Source organism: Haliotis asinina, chromosome 15 (genome assembly GCF_037392515.1).
Source record: "Haliotis asinina isolate JCU_RB_2024 chromosome 15, JCU_Hal_asi_v2, whole genome shotgun sequence".
Classification (NCBI taxonomy): Eukaryota; Metazoa; Mollusca; class Gastropoda; order Lepetellida; family Haliotidae; genus Haliotis; species Haliotis asinina.
Window position 1 is genome coordinate 3,437,191 of NC_090294.1, and position 15,161 is coordinate 3,452,351.

General features: G+C 41.8%; 2 protein-coding genes across 2 annotated transcripts; both read left to right on the top strand.

Annotated features, from left to right (window-relative positions):
* Nucleotides 1-970: 970 nt before the first annotated feature.
* On the top strand, nucleotides 971-5,015 carry LOC137265481 (cytochrome P450 26A1-like). The gene is made up of 5 exons (XM_067800889.1): nucleotides 971-1,084; nucleotides 1,283-1,505; nucleotides 1,635-2,132; nucleotides 2,397-2,801; nucleotides 3,111-5,015. The coding sequence occupies exons 1-5, from the start codon at nucleotides 984-986 to the stop codon at nucleotides 3,480-3,482; spliced, it is 1,599 nt and encodes a 532-aa protein (XP_067656990.1). The 5' UTR covers nucleotides 971-983; the 3' UTR covers nucleotides 3,483-5,015.
* A 6,039-nt stretch (nucleotides 5,016-11,054) lies between these two features.
* Nucleotides 11,055-14,599, top strand: LOC137265480 (cytochrome P450 26A1-like). The gene is made up of 5 exons (XM_067800888.1): nucleotides 11,055-11,228; nucleotides 11,418-11,640; nucleotides 11,767-12,264; nucleotides 12,530-12,934; nucleotides 13,289-14,599. Exons 1-5 carry the CDS (start codon nucleotides 11,122-11,124, stop codon nucleotides 13,658-13,660), a joined length of 1,605 nt encoding a protein of 534 aa, XP_067656989.1. The 5' UTR covers nucleotides 11,055-11,121; the 3' UTR covers nucleotides 13,661-14,599.
* Nucleotides 14,600-15,161: the final 562 nt, after the last annotated feature.

The window sequence follows — 15,161 nt, forward strand, 5'->3', positions numbered from 1 at the left end:
GCTACTGTTCAACAGAAAAGGAATCTATATTCCATAATATGCAGCAAAATATGCAACCTCCGTAAATTCAACACGTTTTATAATTAGGTATATGAAAATCCACCAACAAAACAAGCTTCATATAGCCGGTCCATGGGTGTTAGCACCAAAAGCACAAAAACATATCCTTTAGTTTATGTTGAAGCATTTATTTTTAATCCACTAGGTTCTCAATTGAGGGGATGGGTCTGTTCAGTTACCAGAGTCATACAGTGATATACTTGTCCAGCGAAGACGTGAATAAAACAATATTCCTGCTATAAACATTTTGTTATTTTCCATTTATTGAGAATTTATGCGTGTTGACTGAAGAGACGATTAGTCACCGCAAACTTTCTATCGACTGGTTTGCTTTCAATGATGATGTCAGCAACCACTTAAATATTTGGTAGACAGTGTATAAGTACAACGCGTTTCCTAATGTTGGGTTTGGTTTCTCAATAGCTGGGGGTATTAGAGACTGGATACATACTTGATGTTTGCATTATCAGATGGTCGTTTGAAACGACGTCGATACAGGAGTTAGAAACTAAGATACCAAACGCAGTGATATTTGTGTTATCATGCATGTTATCATGCATGTTATCATGTTATCATGTTATCGCAGTCAAAGTTACAAAAGCTTTTCCATGACCAAGAGATATCTCTACTCATAATCAGCTATATGCCACATAAAAGTGTTACAGTCTATGACCTTGAAGCCTTTAGATGCTAAATAATGCATCCAAAATGCATTGTACTGGTCCTCGAAGAGTAACTAACATCCTGCATGGAAATAGCGACTGCGACCTAAATTGAAACTGTGTACAAGACGAGAGACTGAACTTTCCTTCCTTTGTTTCCAGTTACAAACAATAACGTGTTAGTCATCGAGGTTTTCATTGGCTCCTTCCTGCCATATATAGCACATCCACACATAGACAGCACTAAGTCACCTTCCTGTCATGATGGCAGCCGTGTGCTACGACGAGGCTTTCAAACAGTTGCTGAATTCAGTGAAAAGCGTGAATTTCTTTGATGTTCACCAAACACCTACAAACACATGGTAAGTGTATGCTGTTGTCTGATGGGCGATAGTGTGAATACGTTGGGTCCAGTCAACATCAACGAACAGTGTTAAATATGGCAGGGCTTGGATCAACGGTGCCTTTTGCAAGGCAGTATTAAGTCGATCTCATCTGTTTGGCCATTCATGTCTCTTCAACAATTTAATGGTTGAAGTATTGTACCTTTCTGTCTTCAGTGAGCCACGACAAGATGCCGAGGTTCTCTCTGTGGACCACCACGATGGTATACTTGAAGACATCTCGCGATTCATGCTGTGGTTATTTCTCGCCATGATCGTAACAACCTGGCTGTGGCGTCAGTATTACCAGCGTGCCGTGGACCCCCGCAGCAAACTGCCCCTCCCACCAGGGTCCATGGGCTTTCCATTGGTGGGCGAGACACTGTCCTTCATAAGAAAAGTAAGTCATGCTTTGTTGCGAAGTTCATGGGTAAATCTAACCTGCTGAATCTCATTCAGAGAACACATCGCAATTCTAGGATTTTGGACTCAAGGGAATTAACTACAACGTAAGTTCATTTTCCCTTAGGGTTCTGACTACTTCCTGTCTCGGCGACAACGGTACGGCAACGTATACAAGACACATCTTATGGGACAACCCACTATCAGAATCACCGGAGCTGATAATTTACGCCATATTTTGGTGGGTGAACACGAGAATCTTGAGAGTTGTCAGCCAAGGTCAGTCAAACGTCTGTTCGGGCAAGGTGGAGTAATAAATGCAAGTCCTGACAGCCACAAGATCAGGAAGAAGATACTTCTCCGTGCTCTAGCTCCTGCAGCTATACAAAGACATGTCCCAAGGATTCAAAACCTCGTTAGAAACCATATTTTGGACTGGTGCAGCAAGGGGGAACAATTCGGAACAGATATTTGCAAACGCTTGGCAATGTCACTTGCTGCGAACATCCTAATTGGATTTGATGTTGATGATCAGAGCCTGCAGTCAATAATCAACTCATTTAAGACTTTCACCGGCAACTTGTTTTCACTGCCATGGCAATTGCCTGGATCAGGATTGACCAAGGTATGTATGAAGTACCTTACACTCCCCAACCATTCACCAAAATAACTAAGCATTTGACACTGGTTATTTAGTATCCTTCAGAATCCCAGTAGCGTAGTGAGGAAATACCGTGCCACAGCAATGCAGTGAATACATGTCGGAATGTTGTGCTAGACAGGAAAGTCCTATGTTCCGATACATACACATTGCTGGTTTGCATATGTAATGAAAACTCCATCCGTTTGTTATCAATGATGTTCGCCTGAACCTTTCTCATTTATAAAGGGTCTAAAAGCACGACAACAGCTCATAACGGAAATCAAGAAAAGACTTCACACGGAGACACAACAATGGTCCCTCCTTGATGAACTGAAGAATCTCGATAAAACGACTACCTCACTCACAGCAGACGAAATGGCAGACAAAGTCTTAGAACTATGGTTTGCAGGAAATGATACCAGTTCCAGCACGACAAATTCAACACTACTGGCTTTAGGTAAAGATGAAGGAGTTCGAAAGCAAATCGAAGAAGAACTCGAAGAGAATGGATTGTTGAGTTCTGACGAGGAGCTGACTTTTGACAGTTTAAAGAAGCTTACCTACGTTGGTCACGTGGTGAAGGAGGTGCTCCGAGTGTATCCGCCTGTTGGTGGTGGATTCAGGAAGGTCAAGAAAACAATGGAGATTGAGGTAAACGTTTACTATTCGATCACTTGTTCATATGATACAAGAAATTCGTGACACATAAAATCTTATGAAGACAAAGCTGTAAACACGACGATGTTTGCGATATTCATACGACTGAACGAGATTGTGAAATACCACATAGATTCTTTGAGTCAAAATATCCTTATACGTTTCATCTACACAAATCCACATTTTGGTAAGACCTAAGTCAGAATCTACCGTTTTCCTCAATACGTAAAGCTTGATAGTCATATTTATATCACGACTAACTTTGATATGCAGTCCTACAATCTTCCTATGTTCCATCCACAGGGCTACCAGATTCCAGAAGGCTGGCATGTGATCTACAGCATCCGAGACACACATCAAACAACCAAACTCTTTGACGACAAAGAGGAATTCAAACCTGAACGCTGGAGTGAAATGGACGAAAAGATAGGTGTGAGTGGCCAAAGGTTCCACTACATTCCTTTTGGAGCAGGTGCTCGTGCATGTCCAGGTGATAAGTTTGCCATGATGTTTCTGAAAATCTTCATTGTGGAACTCATCAGGACATGTACATGGGAACTCAAGAACAGAAATCCTAAGATTACCTACATCCCAGTAGCAAAGCCCATAGATAACCTCCCTGTGACCTTTCACCTTCGTAACGATGTTAAAAAGAATGTACATCAAAACGTCTAAATGTCCTTCAGTGGACAACCTTGGGTACCCTTGACAATTCACAGCTGGAACGGAGTAAAAGGCTTTTGAATTTGACATCTAAAGTTGCTGATGATGTCAAGAAAGTGCAAGCCATCAGGATGCTGCAACCGCATATTTTATAGCTGACACTCCTCCCAAAACGTTATCGATGAGGTAGATTGTTGGACACATTTTGCGTTAACACAAGATATTAATGGACTTGGTGATGCAACGAGGTGGACCATTTAGGGAGTGTTGAATAATTTGTGGGGTTTTACTCGAACTACAGAAAAAGGTTATCAGTACCACAGTCTAGCTCTCCGGCAGCTTTCCTTTCACATCAGTGATTAAGGGTGCGTATTTCCAACGTACCACACCATCCATAATACCAAAGGAAACATATATCAGTCGCATCAAGTGAATATGCCGGGATCTTCCAGAGAAATTGGATAGTCATGTCTCTAGAATGTATGATTGATTTCTCTTGTTTCAAGTTTGCATCTATGGACAGTTGCCAATGCCTAGTTTAGTCAGCTTTCCTGCAGCATCATTGATTAAGGGGATGGTATTTCCAACAAACCACGATCTTCAGAAATTAAAATAATATACAATGTATCAGTAGTTATCAAGCGATTGTGTTAAGAACAATTGATAAGTGATCATTGATTTGCTTTTTGTTTGTTCGTGTCAATGTCACCGCCGTGTTCCATCTTGTTGGTAATTGATTAGCGTCCGGCATGCTTAAGTCCACATCCTGTGATAACCTACAGAAACAGTTTGCCAGTTGTCATATGCCCTGATGATCATGTTACCATGGAGATACTCTTGATATACACTGATAGCAAGAGTAGATGTACACTATTTATATGTCGTGCATATATACGACGGCATACACTACCACGCAGTGTCCTGTTTTTGACATGTTGGTGCAAAACATGTTTACTTGTTTCATTGCTAAAATGGATAGAATTCTCCTTAAAACGCCAGAACTTGACAATGCCCGCTAACATGCTTGACGATGGGCCATTATCAAGTATCGTTGTTAGGTGACGTCATAAGTAGCTCATCTCGTTTTAACTTGGGGTCAGTGTTGCGCTATTTCTGACTTACATTCGTCACATGTACGTGTGCCATTTTGCGCGTCCTTGCCGGTGCCACCCATAGCAGTTGTACCATAAATTACAACATACACCAACGAAAACATCTACTTGAACTCGTTGTTGAGCGCTGCAAAGGAAAAGGAAATTCTATCCATTTTAGCTGCAATAACGGTAACCACTATTTTTCAGCGCATTATCATTTGCAGAAGCCCTCGGTCTTTTCAGGTAATGAAAGACTTCGGGCGTCTACAAATAATAATGCCGTGAAAAATAGTGCTACATCACTGAAAGAACATCACTGCTACATCACCCTGATAACATCACTGAAAGAACTTCTGTCTTGTGTAAAAAGACCCTAACTTTTGTGTAGTGAATAGTTATTTCTGTAATGATGATACATCATTGAATGGTTGAAATAAACTTTTGAACTTTTTGTCGTTTAGTTTCTGTATTAGTGTTTTAGTCAGCGAATGACTATAACATTTTAGCTTCACTGTAAAGTTTGGCTATACCTCAAAAAGTGAGCAATCATATTATCAGACAACAAACGTGTGAGCTGATCCCCATATTGATTCCAAACTAATGCATACATAAATTTCAAACTTTCCATTCCAAATATGAGCTTACAATGTACCCCATCGGAGAGGATGGTACACTATAAACCATGTTACACCGTCTGATCACCCAAATCACGTTGTTGCCTCTGGCAACTCTTCCACGTCCACCAAATATCTGTATATATCACGCAGCTATTGTGACAACCTGTCGAAAGAATTTGTCAGTTTTTATGTGCTGGTAGACACCCATGCCATGTATGTTCATGGTGGTAAAAGAGTAGAATTACAATTATAGTTATGCCAATCTGCATTCCAGATCGATGTTTCTCCACGCATGTTGCGGAGCTGTTCCACTTGGTCTTGCATGAGGCTTCAGTCGGACGGTGTTTTTGTGAAGGGCCTTCAGCAACCTATGCTTGCCATAAAAGGCGACTGTGCGTGTCGTAAGAGGCGACTCATTTCTTCGTTCATGCGTTGGTATTTGGCATTTTCGGCCAACACCAGACAGAAAACTGCCATGCACATTCAATATGTCTAAGGACACACCCAAGTACACACCGGGAGTGATTTGTCCTAAATGCGATAACGTCACTGCTACCGATGTCACGCAGATGAAGATCATGAAGGACGCCAAGGATGGTTCCCACTTCGAACCCTATTTATCGATATCTTTCACAAGTATAGGTTTTCGGCAGCGATTGTAAAAGTAATATAGGATTGGCTTTACAACACGACGCGGTTCTAGACGAATCAATTCAATTTCGCCTTGTGGTGTAGGATGACTGGGTGCGGTGTGACCTTCAACGACACTCGTCGCGATGAGCTGAGTCAGTCTACGTTCCGGCATCCTAGGTAATGGGATGACTTACGATGCACAGAAACAGTTCGTGGTCAGTGTCAAGAATGCCATCGTTGCTCCAGTTGATCTGACGAAAGCTTAGTTCGGTACACACGTTTTGCAGATTTTGGACGACCCTTGGGTGGAATTTGTTGGGGTCATGCACCACCATGATCTCGAAGGTTTAATTCATCACAAAGTCAATTAATGGTATGTTTTCCGGCCAGAGTCAACAGAACAAGCGGTTTTGTTGTGCATGTGTTCATAAGATCGATCTTCGGATCCACTCTCAATCGCAGCATGCCCCTGCTATCGATAACAAACATGAAATAGTCTCGATACGGTGTCTTGGTGTAATTGTCATAGCATTTTATACCGTCGTAATAATCGTTCAAGAGTTTGTCGCTCACGTTGTTCGTGTCTGTGTAATCATCATCATCATCGTCGACCAATGGGGTTCTCTCAACCAAATCGTCCATTGGAATATTGCCGTAACCACCTTTGGCCAAGGTTGTTCTATTGAAGATGTAAAAACCTTCGTTCAATATATCTGCGATGTCACTGGCCTACGGACAAAAACTAAATCCTTTCCGGACATTGAGAGAACAAGTGGGGGCCAAAGCCATGCATCAGTCGGTAACCATTACCAAGAACCAGATAGGACAATTCCCACCTAGGACGATTCCTACATGAAAGTAACATGAAGAACATGGTACATTTATTCATTTTAACACATGTTCTATATAAAACAAACATGAACTATCACCTTCTTCTTGACATGATTTAGTATCAGCTTTACTGATCATGTTTAATACATAACAAATGATAGCATTTTTAAGTAAGGAAGCACTATTTTGTGACATACATAAGGTTACTGTAACTTTTAATGATATTGCCATGTTTACATGTTTACTGATGTAGCGTGACCTCAAGTTCGCTACATTCTAATACTGTGGTCAACGCTTCGTAAGAGATAAGAGGGTAAGATTCTTTATGGATAACAACTTCTTTATTGCATATGATGCGACGTTTCGATATGGATCCTTATACCGTTGTCAAGCAAGAGTGGAGTAATACATCACAGAACAGACTTATATACATGGACAGGGATAAAGTAATAACAACACGTAGGTATGAATCAAAGGCGGGGGATTAACAACAACAACAATGGGTGGTAGTAATGATGAGACAATAAGAGGAAGCCAATAGTGGCTGTAGCTGTGACAAAGTATACATGGCTGATAGTGGAATTAGTAATGGTGGCTGGTGAGCTCTAATCTGTTATTTTTATGAGTTCATTGTATGCAGTTGGGATGAGATATCCCTGATCTCTGTTGATTGAGGTCTAGACACCGTCTGTTGGGGTAGTCTGTGGCGACTCACTGCAGGCGCTGCAGGCAGTCGCGATACTGTTTCCTCGATTGGGCACCTGGGGTAAGACCTTGATCTGCCAAGCACTTGCTCAATATACACATTTCTCGCTGTTATTTTAATAAATAGGTCTTCTCTTGGCACCATCTCAAAATATGTATACTGTTTAACAGTAGCACCCGTGCTCAAATAAACTGGTTTTATTAACATTTCATCAAGTTTATATTTTATCAAAGTGAATATTGCGCAAAGTAAGAACTTCATCAAAGTCAGTTTCTTTATTTCAGTATGGTGGCAATTACAGAGAAAATACCTGGGTGGGGATTGTCCTAGGTGGGAACTGTCCTAAGTGGAAATTGCCCTAGGTGGGAATTGTCCGGGTGGCATTTATCCGGGTGACAATTGTCAGGGTGGGAATTGTCCTGTAACCTTATGTATAGCCACGAAACTGGAACTGGCTCATCAGATTCGCAACCAGTAACATCCCTAACAACATGGAGAAATATATTTCCTTCTTGCTCAGCTGTCTGAGATTCATCAATAGCGTTCAGTTTTTCCTCTCGTCACTGACATTTTGATCAAGGCCAACGATACCTTTTCAAACACCGAGTGATACACCGACACGTTAACTCGACCTGCTGCTCAAAATGGGAGTGTACTTATATATGGAGTATATGGACTATTGGACTAAGTTCGGCGAGACGACACTATCCCCCGTGGACCGCTTTTAGTTATCATGACGTGCTCCTGCTACCGACGTGTTCAAGACGTTCAGAACGTGTTCGACCCATGAAGTTCCGGGGTAGAATAGGCCTTCAGCAACTCATGCTTGCCATAAAAGGCGAGTCAGCTTGTCGTAAGAGGCGACTAACGGGATCGGGTGGTCAGGCTCGCTGACTTGGTTGACACATATCATCGGTTCTCAGATCGATGCTCATGCTGTTGATCACAGGATTGTCTGGTCCAGACTCTATTATTTACAGACGTATGAACTCGACCCACCAACATCGGCCTCGTTTTGGAATGCGCTCTTGAAGAAAATGGGCGTCAAACTGGAATTGTTCACTGATTACGACATGCACCTATTCGTTGAGAAAGACATGCACAGTGGGATTTCCAAAAAGAAACATTAGTTACATAAAGAAACTGAACATTGTCAAAATATTATCCCAGTTGATAAATACGATAACAATGTCAAAGGTACAGACAAACTTTAATGAAGGGATCATGAGACCATAACAAGTTGGGAGAATTTCAATTGAAAAGTCAATCACAATGACGTTACGAGTTCACAAACGGGGCAAGGGTCAAACGACTCACAAGCATCGACGACCCCATCAAACTTGCAAGGAAGGCTTGTGGGATGGCACGCCAGATTCTCTCAAGTTCTGTTGCAAGGTCAAGGACGTTATCTGGCGGATGAGGAAGACGGCGTAGACGTCGATCCATCTCTTTCCAAACGTGCTCGATAGGGTAGAGATCCGGTGAATTTGCAGGCCAGGGCAGTAAGTCAACGTTAAGGTGTTGAAAGAAATCCATAGCAGCCCTTGCAGAATGAGCGTGGGCATTGTCCTGTTGGAATGTTAACCCAGGGCCATGACGTTGCAGAATGGGAATTGGCACGAGTCGAAGAATCTGATCCCTGTAGCCCACACCAGCTAGGATGCCCTGAAAAATCACCAAAGGATTTCTTTGGTGTGTTGTTATTTCACCCCAAATCATCACGGAACCACTACCAGACAAATTCCTGTCCATGACACAGGCCTGTGCTTAACGTTCTCCCACGCGTCTATAGGCACGTTGACGTCCATCACTGTGGGAAAGATTGAACCTCGACTCATCTGTAAAACAACATTTCTCCACCTAAAAAAGGGTCTGTGGACATGATTTCGGCACCATATCCGGCTAGCTTCTCGATGACGTTTTGTCAGGATAGGTCGTATGGCGGGACGTCGTGGGCTGATCCCGTGATGACGGAAACGTTGTCCAACTGCGTTTTGGTGAATACGGTGAAGTCCTGGGATGGTCCGGGCAGTCATCACTGCAGTTTGAAACCTGTGGCGAAGATGGGTCACCCTTATCCATCTGTCCTGTCTTGGCGTTGTTACACGTGGACGTCCAGAACATGGCTGGTCGATGACGTCAATTGTGTTCTGGTAGCGTATCACTAGAGCAGAAACGGTGTTCAGGTAGCAGTGGAAATGTGCAGTCACTTGTAGTGGAGACGTTCCCCCAAGAACCACCCCAATGGCCTGATGACGTTGTGCAGACATGAGCCTTGGCATGCTATGCGTTTCAATAGCCGTTTCATTTTTTGAACGATAGCAAGGGCAGGGGCTGAGCGTTCCAAAAAGTGACAATATTGTGTGGCATTCATTTGCTCTGTTTCTCTTCCCCGGAATGTACGCGCAACAACGTATTGCACGTTTCAAGGAAGAAACCACTGACGCCATTGAACGTGGCACGTGTATGTATGTTGGATGTTTGTCACTAGTCTCTGAACTTAAATCCATATGTGTCTACAGAGGTTTGATCAATTCAGATATTAATTTTTTGTATGAACAGTTTCTTCCTGTGCCAAATATACATGAGTTGATGTTTTTCCAAAGACATGTTAAAGCCATGCACTGACTAAGTTGATGTGCTCAGTTGATGTTTTTTCCCAAGCCATGCACGGACTAATACATACATACATACATACATACGTACATACGTACATACGTACATACATACAGACAGACAGACACACACACACACACACACACACATACATACATACATACATAGCAGGTGCTGAAGAACCAGATCGTCATCAAAGCTCCTCCTGTCGTGCTTTAACTGTTGTGCACACGTTACAAACAATATATTTTCGTTTGTGCCGGAGTATTTATTTACTGCCGACAAGAAAGTGCAACAATATTTCAGGGTCGCAAATGAGGGGATGGGTCTATCCAGAGTCTCATAGTTATACTTGTCAACGTGACCACATGAATACATCCAAACAATATCCCTGTTGTAAACATGATGTTGTGTTTCCATAACCCGTCTATATGTGTTGAGTGAGGAGAGGATTAGTCACTACAACCTATATACAGACTGGTTTGTTTTCAACAATGATGTCTGCAATCAATGCCATATTGGGTAAACAGTGCACAAATACATCTTTCTTACGACTGGGTTGGTTTTTCAGTTTTCCTGGGGCTGTGTACAGAGTCAAAGATATCACACATAGTGATATTTGTGCTATTCAATGTTGGTTTGAAATAGGTGTCAGACTCAGGAGAATATACTGAAACGCAAATGTGTTCGTTGCAAAACCTGCAAAACTCAAATTCTCTGGCCATAATGATTATTTCTTTTTTCATTCGTTCCAGTTTGAGGTTAGGCAGCAAGATATTTTCATTATTTACGTCAGTATTTATATAATTCTAAGCTCCTGTTTATTGCCCTGATAATGAGATAACTACTACTGCAGAATTTGCGAAGATGTAGAAGTCTATGACTTTAAAATCCGTATAAGATACTTCCAGAAGTGATGGTATTTGTCCACGTTCACAAGCCGAGGAGTCACTAACATCCTTCATGGGATTAGCACCTCTCCCTGAACTGCGACCTAAATTGAAACTGTTTACAAGTTGTGAGGTTACACTGCGTACAAGTTTTGTTTTCAGTTACAACCGATGACGTGTTAGTCATCGATGTTTTCACTGGCTCCTTCCTGTTATATATAGCGCATCAACAGTTAAACAGCAGAAAGTCACCGTCTTGTCACGATGGCAACCATATCCTACATTGTCCACGATAAGGCTTTCAAACAACTGCTACTTTCAGTGAAAAGTGTGATTTTTGTTGGTGTGCACCAAAAACCTACAAACACATGGTAAGTATGTGTCGTTGTCTGATGGGCAATACTGGGAACATGTTGAGTCTACCATCACGAACTGTGTGACATAAGACAAGGCTTGGATCGCAGCCGCGGTCCATTCAATGTCAAGTCGATCTCATATACTTGATAGTCATTCTACTTCATGATTTAAATGGTTGACTTATTTTACCTTTCTGTCTTCAGTGAGCCACGACAAGATGCCGAGGTTCTCTCTGTGGACCACCACGATGGTATACTTGAAGACATCTCGCGATTCATGCTGTGGTTATTTCTCGCCATGATCGTAACAACCTGGCTGTGGCGTCAGTATTACCAGCGTGCCGTGGACCCCCGCAGCAAACTGCCCCTCCCCCCAGGGTCCATGGGCTTTCCACTGGTGGGCGAGACACTGTCCTTAATAAGTAGAGTAAGTCATCCATTGTTGATAAGTTTACAATAAATCTAAGTCGATCACTTGTCTGTCGAATCACATTTTACATCAAAATTCTAGGAATTTGGACTTAAATTAAAGGTACATTCTCTTTCCCTTCAGGGATCCGACTACTTCCTGTCTCGGCGACAACAGTACGGCAACGTATACAAGACACACCTCCTGGGACAGCCCACCATCAGAATCATGGGAGCTGATAATGTACGCCATATTTTGATGGGTGAGCACGTCAATGTTGAGAGCTGTCAACCAAGGTCAGTCAAACGTCTGCTCGGGCAAGGTGGAGTAATAAATGCAAGTCCTGACAGCCACAAGATCAGGAAGAAGCTACTTCTCCGTGCTCTAGCTCCTGCAGCTATACAAGGACATGTCCCAAGGATTCAAAAACTCGTTAGAAACCATATTTTGGACTGGTGTAGCAAGGGGGAACAATTCGGAACAGATATTTGCAAACGCTTGACAATATCAATTGCTGCCAACATCCTTATTGGATTTGACGTTGATGATCAGAGCCTGCAGTCAATAATAAGCTCTTTCCAGACTTTCACTGGCAACCTTTTTTCACTGCCATGGGAATTGCCTGGATCAGGATTGTCCAAGGTACGTACAAGTGTCTTATACTCAGAGACAAATTCACCCAAAATAACTACGCATTGGGTACTGGTTATTTAGTCTCCTTTGGAATCCCAATCCCAGTAGTAGGGGAATAACAGCAAACAACAATGAGGCGAATACATATCTGAATGTTCTGCTATATAGAAAAATTCTGCATTCTGATACCAACATATTCATGTTTAGTATATGATAAAAAATCCATCATTATTTTATCAATGAAGTTGAAACGACCTTTACCTCTTTTATATAGGGTCTAAAAGCACGACAACAGCTCATAATGGAAATCAAGAAAAGACTTCACACGGAGACACAACAATGGTCCCTCCTTGATGAACTGAAGAATCTTGATAAAACGACTACCTCACTCACAGCAGACGAAATGGCAGACAAAGTCTTAGAACTATGGTTTGCAGGAAATGATACCAGTTCCAGCACGACAAATTCAACACTACTGGCTTTAGGTAAAGATGAAGGAGTTCGAAAACAAATCGAAGAAGAACTCGAAGAGAATGGATTGTTGAGTTCTGACGCGGTGCTGACTTTTGACAGTTTAAAGAAGCTTACCTACGTTGGTCACGTGGTGAAGGAGGTGCTCCGAGTGTATCCGCCTGTTGGTGGTGGATTCAGGAAGGTTAAGAAAACAATGGAGATTGAGGTATTTTTTTTAACCGTAACCAACGGCGTTTCTTCATTTGAGACATGAAATACGGGGAACAAAATATTCCATCACACACAAAATCTTATCCACAAAGAGCTTAAAATACGACGAAGTTTGCAATGATCATACTACTGAACGACATTTTCTAATCTCACACAGATTCCATGAATCGAAATGGCCTAATAACAACAAAATCCACATTTTGGTAAGACCTGTTGTATACCACTGGTATACAACAAAGACCTAAGTCAGAATCTACCGTTTTCCTCAATACATAAAGCTTGAAAGCCATATTTATATCACGACTAACTTTGATATACAGTCCTACAATCTTCCTATTTCCATCTACAGGGCTACCAGATTCCTGAGGGCTGGAATGTGATCTACAGCATCCGAGACACACATCAAACAACCAAACTCTTTGACGACAAAGAGGAATTCAAACCTGAACGCTGGAATATAGTGGGTGAAAAGACACGTGTGAGTGGCCACCGATTCCACTACATTCCCTTTGGAGCAGGTGCTCGTGCATGCCCTGGCGAAAGGTTTGCCATGACGTTTCTGAAAATTTTTATTGTGGAACTCATTAGGACATGTACATGGGAACTCAAGAACAGAAGTCCTAAGATTACCTACTTCCCAGCAACAAAGCCTTCAGATAATCTCCCTGTAACCTTTCACCTTCGTCACACAGTTAACAGGTATGTGCAACAGAAGGAATAGGTGCCCTTCAATGGACAACATTGGGTTCTTTCAATGACAATTGACAGCTGGAACTGTGTAAGGGGCATTTGAACGTAAGGAGGGTCCAGACTGTGTCTACCACAATTAATGAAGGTGTACAGAGAGTTTAAGCCATCAGGAACTTGTAACCACATATTACATGCCTTCATTCCTCACAGAACGTTATCCACTAGGTAGATTGTTTGGAGACATGTTGCGCTGACACAAGACATCAAAGGACTTAGTGATGCAACGTGATGGATCATTTAGTGAGTGTTAAGTAAGTTGAGTTTTAGTTATTAACTACAGACCTAGTTCATCCTCATCACAGAATGTTTACAGCTAGACCCATCTACAGACGTCCGTGGTATAAATATGTTGGGGCTATTTTCTCCCTTTAGTTGTGAATGCCTGGGCCTTATTCAGCTTTCATTTTCGTATGAATAAGGTGATGGTATTTTCAACAACCCATGATCTTCAGATAACCAAAAGAAATTAAGTAAATGAACAATGTACAAGAAGTTATGCAGTGAATGTACTGAGAAATATTGGGAGTTGGCTACTTCCTACATTTGTGGCAATGGGTTTACTCAAAGCAGGAAATGGTATAGTTTCCAACTTTTTGATAACTGATTAGTGTCCAACGTGCTAAAGACAAAACTGTGTGGTAGCCTACAGGTTTCAGATTTAGCTTGCCAGTCATCATTTGCCTGGATGATCTCGATGACCTATGGATAGTCTTGATATATACTGATGGCAATACATGTAGTAGATTTATACCAAGTGTATGTTATATAATAATTATGTATACGACCGCATACACTAAGATATAGTGACCGGTCTCTGTCATGTTGATCATGCATTGGCGATTAACCTGTTACATCAGTAACAGACCTTCTGCCTTGAACAATAACAAAAGTATAAATATATACTTGTGAACTTTTTGTCATTTTGTTTCCTTGTTAGTGAATAGGGCATAACTGTAACATCTTTCAGCCCATCTGTAAAGTTGTTGGAGTTGGGCCTCAAAACATGAGAAATATAATGTCTCATCAGACAATATACATGTGAGCTGATCCCCAGACTGTTCCCGCCTGGTAATGTTGAAATTATGGATCATCCAATCTTACTTTATACTTCATTAAACTTTATTAATATATTTTCCACAACACCTTCTGACATGAAAGTGCCAAACTGCCACAGACATCAATTTTCAGTTTTAGTAATGGCGTTCTTCTAGTTCCATTCTACAAAGGGGTTTACACCGTACCCCATCGCAACTACTCATTAAAACAGTCTGGGGACGCACATCTTCGGGACGGTCTGTAGCCTTTTGCATATATCGTTCGATCGTCACACCAAAGACCCAGGTTTGATTTCTCACATGGGTACAATATGTGAAGATCATTACTCGCGTCCCTGTCGTGCTGGAATATTGCTACACGTGGCGTAAAACCATACTCACTTACTCCTGTCTGCCCTCAATCTGTGTCACGTCCAA

Excerpts from the sequence above, each read along its gene's own strand:
- LOC137265481 (XM_067800889.1), top strand. The coding sequence starts at position 984 with ATGATGGCAGCCGTGTGCTACGACGAGGCTTTCAAACAGTTGCTGAAT. Across the intron at positions 1,085-1,282 it reads CAAACACCTACAAACACATG|TGAGCCACGACAAGATGCCG; the intron begins GTAAGTGTATGC and ends TTCTGTCTTCAG. Across the intron at positions 1,506-1,634 it reads CACTGTCCTTCATAAGAAAA|GGTTCTGACTACTTCCTGTC; the intron begins GTAAGTCATGCT and ends ATTTTCCCTTAG.
- LOC137265480 (XM_067800888.1), top strand. The coding sequence starts at position 11,122 with ATGGCAACCATATCCTACATTGTCCACGATAAGGCTTTCAAACAACTG. Across the intron at positions 11,229-11,417 it reads CAAAAACCTACAAACACATG|TGAGCCACGACAAGATGCCG; the intron begins GTAAGTATGTGT and ends TTCTGTCTTCAG. Across the intron at positions 11,641-11,766 it reads CACTGTCCTTAATAAGTAGA|GGATCCGACTACTTCCTGTC; the intron begins GTAAGTCATCCA and ends CTTTCCCTTCAG.